Raw genomic sequence first — 9,203 nt, 5'->3', positions numbered from 1 at the left:
ATTAAAGAAACATGTTCCTCGAAGAAAAATTAAAGAAACACGACGCTGCGCGTAAAAAGATGGCCATCATGCCCGTGGATCTTGACCAGAAAGCCCATTGCATTCATTCATGCGTATGGGTCCAAGGAACGAAAAGACGGATACTTCCAGATCAGTTGGCTCTCGAGCACAGTGTTCTTGCCTGGCTAGCAGTTAGGAAAATCTAGTCCTAGATTCTACTCGGCTACTCCCATCCGTGTGTCTTTTCAGTGGTGCTTCCAAGCTGGATCGGAGCGCTGCAGCCTGCAGCTCGTCGGCGGACTGATAGAGTGATAGAAAGGGGCCCCGCCGCGCGGCTTGCGTGCATGCACGATCGTGCACGAGAACGGAGCTTTTGCCAGGATCCGGTTGGCCGTTACGCGAAAAGGCTATGCGGAATGCGTTTCCAAGGGCTTGGATCCCGGTACGATGCTGTGGATCCCGGTCTGCTGGGGCCTGTGTGGGTGGCTGTGTTTTGTACGTGTGAGAACGAAGCAGTTTGGTTGACCCGGTCTGTTGGTCGCGTACATTTGCACGTATGTACTCGTGCACCTACCGTGCACGTACCAGGTAATCGGTAACGTGGAGTTTGTGGTGGCACAGGATGAGAGTGTCCATGACACAACTGGTTCTCGAGGACGCAAATGACACAACCCACCGATCATCGTTTCACCATTTCTTCCCCCCAAACCTTGAGGCTGAAGCTTACAAGGGTGCCGACTGCCGAGAGACAAGAGTTGTGTAGAGTGATACCGTTTCTTTTTTTCAAAAATCTGATATTGATTAGTTTTGTCCTAAGTAAAAGAATACGTTTGATCAAATTTATATAAAATAGTATTAACAACTACGGTACCAAACAAATGCATTTATGCAGAAACATGTCATCATGGATTCAATAAAACTAACTTGATGTTACTGTAGATGTTGGTGTTTTTCCTATAAATTTAGTCAATATTAGAGACTTTTGATTTGAGAAGAACCTAAAACACCTTATATTTTTGGAACCGACAGTATTAATTGTCAAATTTACATTGAGGAAGTATGAAAGAAAAACTAGTACCAGCATATGATCCGTTATTCCGTTCCAACCTAGACGAAGATGCACGGTTTGCACGAGCCGCGCGCGAGGGAGCATGGAGGCGCCGCATCAATTAAGTGCATCACGCATGACACCAGAAAAATTTAACGCATCGACGTCAAAAATTTAATCTCATTTCCGCTCGTCGAATTTCAATTTCAAAACGGGTGTTAGCCTGCTTCCGGCTCAAATATCGAAATCTTGTTGGCTCCAATGGCTAGCCCTCCAGGCTTCAACCCTTGGGGTATGGGTACCACACAGTACAGTACGCGGTAGTTGAAGCAGGTGCCAGAGAGAAATTCTACACGTACGGAGGGTGTGTTGGCAGCTCTGCACGTATTTATGTCAGTGGTTGGATCGGAGCAGTGTGCAGCTGCTACGACGACATCCAGTGCTGTTAGTTTAATTCTTCTCGCTTCCAAATGTTGTTTGAAAGAAATATTGACCGGTATGGCGGTATTATATTAGCTTATAAATTGAGCTCAAGCATGCATGCATTCTTGCAGAATCATGACCAGCTTAATCCCAACCAGATGACTTGGGTGATCCTCCGGTCAGTCTTATGACGTGCAAATTAACTACTCCTTCTGTCCCAAGTTATTATTTATTTTAACTTTAGATACATAGACTTTGTTATTCATCTAGGTATATGCTAAATACGTAGCAAAAACTACATACTTTGAAGAGTTAAAACGAGCAGTAATTTAATTTAGGATGGAGGGAGCAAGTCCTAAAATAGCCAACCTTTGTCTTTTTAGAACAACATAACGGCTCTGTTCCGATCTGGTAGATGGAGATTAGAAACTGTCAGAGAAACCAGCACGATATACGATGGATACTTGGCATCACTGCTGCTGTTGGGCTCAATATATAGATGTATTCCGGAGAGCACACGTACGTATACGTTTTAGGTGAGGTCCTGACCAGCGAACCACTCCAGAAATCCAGGAACATACGATAGCCACAGCGGTGCGTTTGTTGGTACGCAGAATTGAATTGGTGCAGGAGGACTAATTCTTAGATTCAGGAGTTCTTTTTTTTTTCTCTCTTCCTGCCTCGTTCTGTTATTAAACAACACCGTACCTAACAGTCTTTGATGATTGTGTACACTCTTGAAAACGGGGATCGGAGGATGCGTTGAAGTCAGAGGATTATGCATCCATGTAGTAACGTGCGTTGGCATCTACGTCTAGTATTTAGCAGTTTATTCTTTGCGAGGTTAATAAATTAGTAGTAATTCAGGTCTTAATGATGGGCGTTTCGGGCAGTTGATCGGCGACTCGCGTGCTTGACAAGTGGGTCCTTCTGATCCTGACGCTGCGTGGTCGGCGACGACCGGATTTACCTGACCCTCACGGTAATGAAGCGGAAGGCGCCCTCGTTTTCGGCTTTGATTACTGACAAGCAGCGATAAGCCAATAACACTTCGTGCCACGTCAACGGCTACTTGTTTGGCGCTAACACGATGATCATGATCAGGGCAGCAAGCAGCAGCGGCAGGTCGACGCGCGTGGGTCTGCTGAGCTCCTGAACGACCTGGCCGAGAGGGCAGAGGTGCCTGGAAATGAGAGCGGCCTGCAGGTGCAGGTGCTTTTCGCGGGAGTACCCATGAGCAAATCGAGTATATGAAAATTCTTGCTTGGAGGTTGGAGCTCGGATCTGGGAGAAATAAGAATGGAGGACTGGACTCTGGTGGAGGGAGAAAAAGGGAAAGCTGGTGCCTCCAACGACTTTTGAGACGACTGATGACCCAGGTTGGAGCCTTGGAGGCCTCGACATCCGCGACACCAGCAGTACTGGTCCTATTCTCCACCTCCATAGGCGGCGAGGCTAGGCGTACATTCTCCTCGAAAGCGAGAGCACGGCCGTATTCCCCGCGCGGCACAGGCGGGGCGCGGCACGACGCGCGGGCCGGGAGCACCCAAGCCATTATACCCACCCACCCCGCACCCTGCCGCCACCTGCCGGCTCCCGTAGCACCGCCACGGTTGCCGGACGTTGCGAGCTCGCACCGTGGCCACGTCGAAAGAAGAAAAATCCTCAAATCCATCGCGCCCGACCGCGCTAACGCTAACGCTCGCTGCTGCAGACCGCACACCGCAAGGCCGGAACGGCTTCGGCCCGCCCGGCCGGCGTGAGTGCGCGTGATCACCTCTCCCGCTCGTCTCCCCTGTCTCTGTCTCCGCCTAAATTTAGCAGCCGCGCCACCAATTTTCTCTCGCCTTTCCTCCCTTTTCCCTCCCTCCCTCCCTGGTTTAACCCCCGCGAAAATCGCGAGAGGAGGGCCGCGGCCCGCGCGGTTATATCTACCACCGCACACGCATCCGCCACCGGCTCGGCTCCCGCCTCTCTCCTCTCCTCCTCCCGTTCCACTTCGGCCTTCGAGGCCACGGCCATGGCCTCTTCGGTGGCCGCCATGCCGCACGAGACCGCGCAGTGGAGGGACCCCTCCCGCCCGACCCCGTCCAGGGGCTTCTTCAACATCCTCATCCCGCCGCCGCAGCCAGCGTCCTCCTTCTCCTCCTCCTCCCCGGACGCCGCCTCCGCGCCCTCCGCCGCGAGCGAGCCCACGCCCAGGCGCCGCCACCAGATCCTCGAGCGCTGGGCGGCAGCGGCCGCGGCCGTCACGGCGTCCGCCGCCCCGGCCCCGGCCGACCAGCGCCGCCGCGCAAGGGAGGCCGAGCTGTCCGAGCTGGCGTCCGCCACGCGCCCCGTCGCCGCGCGCGCGGCCGTGTTCCGGGAGCCATCCCCGGCGCCCTCCGACGCCTCCTCCGCCGCCGCCAGCGCGGCGCCCACCGAGCTCCCGCCCGCGGGGCCGCGCGCGTCGTCGCTCATCCAGCGCTGGCGCGAGATCGAGGCCGTCGGGCCCGTCACGCCGCGCCCCGGCTGCGCCGACCCCGCGGCGTCCGACTCCGACACCGGCTCGCCGCGTGGCCGCGTGGGGTGCATCGTCAAGAAGCTCAGCGGGGCGTCGTCGCTCCCCGAGGAGGAGCTCGACGACGTGGCCAAGTCCGAGCTCTCGCTCTCGCAGTCCGCGCCGCCGTCGCCCGCGGCCGCGCGCGGCGCCTCGCAGCACCCGTCGGCCGCGATCAACGTCCCCCGACAGCCGCACCTCGTCGTCCGGACCGTGCGCGGCCGCCGCGCGATGGAGGAGCTCGTCGCCGCGATGGCGCACCGCCGGAGGCGCGAGGTCGCCGCGCTCGCCGAGAGGCACGCCGTCTCCCGCTTCGCGCACAAGGGCAGGATCCAGGTAACCTTCTTGTCGCATTGTGCGTTTTGGATCAAAATTATCGATGTTCATCATTAATTCATGTACTTTGTTTGATTTATTAATCAACTCGGATATTGTTCTGTTTTCTCGATCGAGAAATCCCTGATTAAAGCGAGCCAAAAAAGCGTGAGCTGTTGATTTTGACCCCCAAACGTGGGGTTGGATGGGAGTTTGGTGGATCGGTTTCTTCCCAACTGACGCTGCTGATCAATGTCATGTGCCAAGTCCATTATCATGCTGCGTTTCCCCGGGTCCGTTGACATGTCAGTACAAACCAAAACGAAATAAATTGAGGGCTATTTTTTTTGGTGAAGAGAAAAAATTGACAGGCATGTGTAGTAAGGTGACATCTATTTATATCAGTTTTAACTCTGGGGCCACTGTGTACCCACTAGATCACGAAATTGTTTGGAACTATATGGACGTACTTCACTTTCACAGATCTGTTAGGATGTCAATATGGACCAGAGGAGGAGATAGTTAAAAAGATGCAAACTTGACATTATTTTGCCAAAAGAAAAACTGATGAAAGTAACACAGGTTGTGACTCTGCAAAACAAGTGGGTGAGATGTCTCGGGCTAATAACATCTCTCGGTTGTCTGGCTCTTCTGATTCGTCCACAAACTGACATGTTATGGAGATGTGGATGCTGCACGGCGGTGGTCAAGAGGCTACATGAATCATACCACATGACATGACAGGTTCATGCTAGCAGAACGCCACAACATGTCATGTACCTGTGGCACATAAATATGAGTTAAATATGAGTAATTTCTTGGTGGTTTGTTAAGCGCAAGTACCATGCAAATTTCAACCAAACTTAATGCCATTGTCTTTTAGGTTTGGTTTAGCTGTTACCGTACCTTCAATTACTTGGAACCCTTTTGGTTATTCTTTACTCCAACTCCAGCCAATAGTGATGTGCATGGTACTGGTACATAGGAAAGCTGAATCGCCGGGAAAACTGATGTGCAGGTTTGTTGGCATGTCAGTAGTGATATGGTGTGTTGCAGAAGTATTGCCATCTTTTGGAAGTTGATTTTGTTTGTGGGAAGCATTTTGATTGCTTGAGGTCCTGTAGCGTATGCTGGGCACAATAGAACATAACAAAAATAAGTTATTTTTTGTCATTATTCTTTTCTGAAGGATAAAAGTATTCTTTCCTTTCCCTCACAAAAGATTCTTTCCCCTGAGGCAAAGATTGGTAAACCCATAGTGCGCTAGTGATGCTGCAATGTTCTGATGTGAATGTTTTCTCCTGATACGGTACAGCAATCATTAATCTGGCTGCAAATGTACACCGGTGTATGTGCAACAGATTTTTTTTTATATACCTGGGAGATACTGGCACTTCTACTGTATGCTTTAGATTATTTCCCATGTTATTCAGTATTCAACTATACCTGATGCTCATATGCTCTTTCACATATCTTGCAGTCCATGCTCCGTTTGAGGCTATTGCGCCAGCGAGGTACAGTTGAAGATGAACTGTGGACTCTACTTAAACCAGTTAGGCCACACCAACCACAATATGTTTCTGAGAATAATACCTTGAGGTATTGTCACATTCTATGTAATTAACCCTTGATTTTATATGTCTAGAGGAAGTTTAGGTTGACACATAGAGAGCTAGAGATATTTACCCAGAAGGTTTCTTCTCTTGTAACGCATGTCTATGACTTGACCTTCCTAGTTTTTTTTCCTTAGATTGTCAACTAAAAGCAAAATGATTTAGTTTTAGTTGTATGATGAGAATGAGTAAGCAGCTTCGTAACTATCAAATTTAATAACATATTGTAGATGAGTTTTATAGAACTTCCTTGTCTATAACTTCTTATAGCTGATTTTATTTCTCCAATTAATGGGCAGGTATGGAAGCAGCAGGACAGACTTACGAGAAGCAAACAATTACAAACAACAAAATAATGGGTAAAGAATTATATTGCATTGTTTGTGTAGAGCAAGTTACAATTATTTGAAATATTTGTAGATTTATACCTTATTGTTTACTTATGCCTCATGTAAATCTTCTTTTCAGCAATTGCAGGGCTGATGAACAATTTTGTAATGATAGAGTTCCACTTGAGGAAAATTCAAATGATGTATCTGTTGAAGGTCTTGTTAATTCTGATGGTTCAGAAAATCTACACTGCAATGAGCAGATGAAAACCAAGGGAAACTTTTGTGTTCATACTCAGAAATATTCTGAAGCATCAAGCTCTGCAAGGTACAGTGAGCATAGTACCGTTGATGACAATCAATTTGTGGAAGACATCTCCCCGAGCACCACAAGCACATTGCACGATCTACAGACTCCATCATCTCGAGGAGATAATCTACGTGAAGAAGACAACCAAAGCATAAATGGTTCCTGGGAAGAGAGAGGATTATGGATAAGCAGTCTTGGTTGGCCTGCACCTATAGATACCATGAGCCCGGATAGTTGGCGTCAGGATGCAATGGGGGATATTGAGAATCATAATCAGATTCAATTCAATGATCGCCCCTGGATAGACTCCCCAAACTCGTGGAGATCATTATGTGTTGTCACACAATCAGACTATCGCTCTTTGTCCCGCAATGCTGACATTTGCAATCTTCTTGAAAGGTAATTTGGATTTAGTTCCAGTCTAAACTGTTTTGCATGTTGGTTTTGCAAAATCAGATGCATATGACACTAGTGAGATACAAACTAGCCATGCTACTTTTGTTAGTTTGCTATTCATCTCGCCCTTTTAGCAGTAATGGCTCTGCAATCCGCTAACAAGTTTCTAAAATACAAACTTCAAATTCATTTTGCCATCTTGTTAAACAGGGTTGCTATACAGTTCAAACAATTCTGCATATGCAGACTTATTTTTACTAGCTCAACTGAATCAAGGTATGATACATATCTTTCTTTCCCTGCAGCAAAAAGGTCTCAAAGTCTCTTGAAAGTGACTTCAGCAATAAAATGAACCAGCTCTTGCTAAAAGTCCTGCACAAACAAAGGCAACAGCGGATGATGGATGATTTTGGAGGATACTATGATGAACGCATGTATTGGAGACAGAATGATGAAATCCCGGATGCTGATAAGGAGACATCTGCACCATGTTCCTTACCTCCTGTAACACATCTCGGAGCCCATCAACAAGAGAGTTGGCAGCATTGTTCATTTGGAAATCAACATCACGATAACCAAAACTTACTTGTAAGTGAGCTGCTATTCAATGTCAGCTGTGGAAAAGTCATATTCTTACTATACTCTCTGTTTCAGGAAATGGAAGTCAGAGTAAGGGGTGAAATGTCCCAGATTCATCATGAATTATATGAACTGCGGAAATTGGTGGAAAATTGTATTGCATCCCAAGTAAAGATGCAGCACTCCGTTAAAGAAGAGGTGTGCAGTGCACTTCGTGAGGCAGGTGAGTTGTAGCATAGTTTTTGTAAGTTTGTATTTTCTAAATGCAACGAACAAAAGTTCACTACTCTAGCAATCTAGTTTCCATATAGGATGTAGGAAATAGATAGAATGTGAGAAAATACACACATATCCTCACTTCCTCAGTCTTCCCAGTGTGAAATGTTACATCTGGCTTTCAAGGCAACACTCTGCTCTTTTTGTGAGCTGCCAGTGCAAGTGAGCTAGGTTGCCTTAAAAGGCCAGTCAGCCGAGGTCTCCACGAAAAAGAGTATAGCAATGTTTGGAGAGGCAATAGTGGGAAAGAGGCCTAGTCTTTGAAGCAATACTATGTGTTGCAGTCTTGTTGCTTAGATTTTGGCCTGGACCAGCTAACTGCTGCATATCTTCAATGCTTTGTATGGCACCTTTTGGCCGCTTTTGCTGAGTTAACTGATTCTGTAATGAACCCTGTAGACTGCCACATGAACTTTGTTTGGTTATCTTTGCTAGTGCCCCACTGCTCATTACTACCATCTTAACAGCATTTTATTTGTAATCATTGATGTGTGCCTTTATGCTCACATACTTATTTTTTTTTCCTGATGCTGTTTCTTGAACAGGGTTGATGCCAAGCCACCCCGACACAACAGCAGCAAAAAGGGGCAGTTGCTGCATGTGCCATCGTATGCAAGTTGACTCTCTACTTTACAGGTAATGATTTGCAGGGATAGATCATGTACTTGGAGTCACTTTAATCAAAAGTCATATCTTATTCTTGTTATGAGTAGTAACATGTTCACAATAGCTCCCATCTCAGTTCTCATGCATACTAAATTATATAAAGTGCACACATTGTTGTGTGAAAACGCTTCTAACCGAGCTCCTTATGATCCACAGGTGTGGGCATATGTGTACCTGTTTCGATTGCGCCGATCAGCTGAAATCGAGCGGCAGGAGTTGCCCAATCTGCCAATCTCCTATTGATGATGTTGTTCGGGCGCAGCTGAATTTTTGAGATTTAGGATTTACTAGGAAAGAAGAAACAAAAAGGAGCCGGCACTCCCAGCTTTAGATGTGGAGTTTGTGAAGCCCTGGTTTTGAGGAGGCTTCTTACCTTTTGTTAACCACCACTAAAAAGTATACGAGCTAGTTCTTGGGGAAATGTAAATATGTTTTTTTCGCAAGAGCGGTGTGCTTGTATTGCCCGAAAAGGGAAACAGGGTTCTAATCAAAATGCTGATCCTGTTTCTGATGAATCTCAGCTGTTGTGTTACTTGTGTCTCAAAATATAGCTACGTTGAGCTTTTTCAAAAATCAATATCTCTAAAAATAATTTATTTTAAATAGTAAGGTTACATATTATAACAATATCTCTAAAAATAATTTATAATTATTTTTAAATAGATAAGGTTACGTATTATAATAGTTAATTTTATCTCTAAAAATAATT

At 46.9% G+C, this 9,203-nt stretch overlaps 1 protein-coding gene across 1 annotated transcript; it reads left to right on the top strand.

Moving 5' to 3' along the window:
- The first annotated feature begins 3,394 nt into the window (after nt 1–3,394).
- LOC117845679 (uncharacterized) lies at nt 3,395–9,009 on the top strand. Its single transcript, XM_034726743.2, has 8 exons — nt 3,395–4,346; nt 5,806–5,924; nt 6,238–6,297; nt 6,407–6,976; nt 7,279–7,561; nt 7,628–7,775; nt 8,374–8,464; nt 8,651–9,009. The coding sequence occupies exons 1-8, from the start codon at nt 3,492–3,494 to the stop codon at nt 8,766–8,768; spliced, it is 2,244 nt and encodes a 747-aa protein (XP_034582634.1). The 5' UTR covers nt 3,395–3,491; the 3' UTR covers nt 8,769–9,009.
- The last annotated feature ends 194 nt before the right edge of the window (nt 9,010–9,203 follow it).

This window comes from Setaria viridis, chromosome 2 (assembly GCF_005286985.2).
Source record: "Setaria viridis chromosome 2, Setaria_viridis_v4.0, whole genome shotgun sequence".
Taxonomy (NCBI): domain Eukaryota; kingdom Viridiplantae; phylum Streptophyta; class Magnoliopsida; order Poales; family Poaceae; genus Setaria; species Setaria viridis.
The sequence above is the reverse complement of the archived record's forward strand: the minus strand, read 5'-3'. Positions and strand labels throughout refer to the sequence as shown.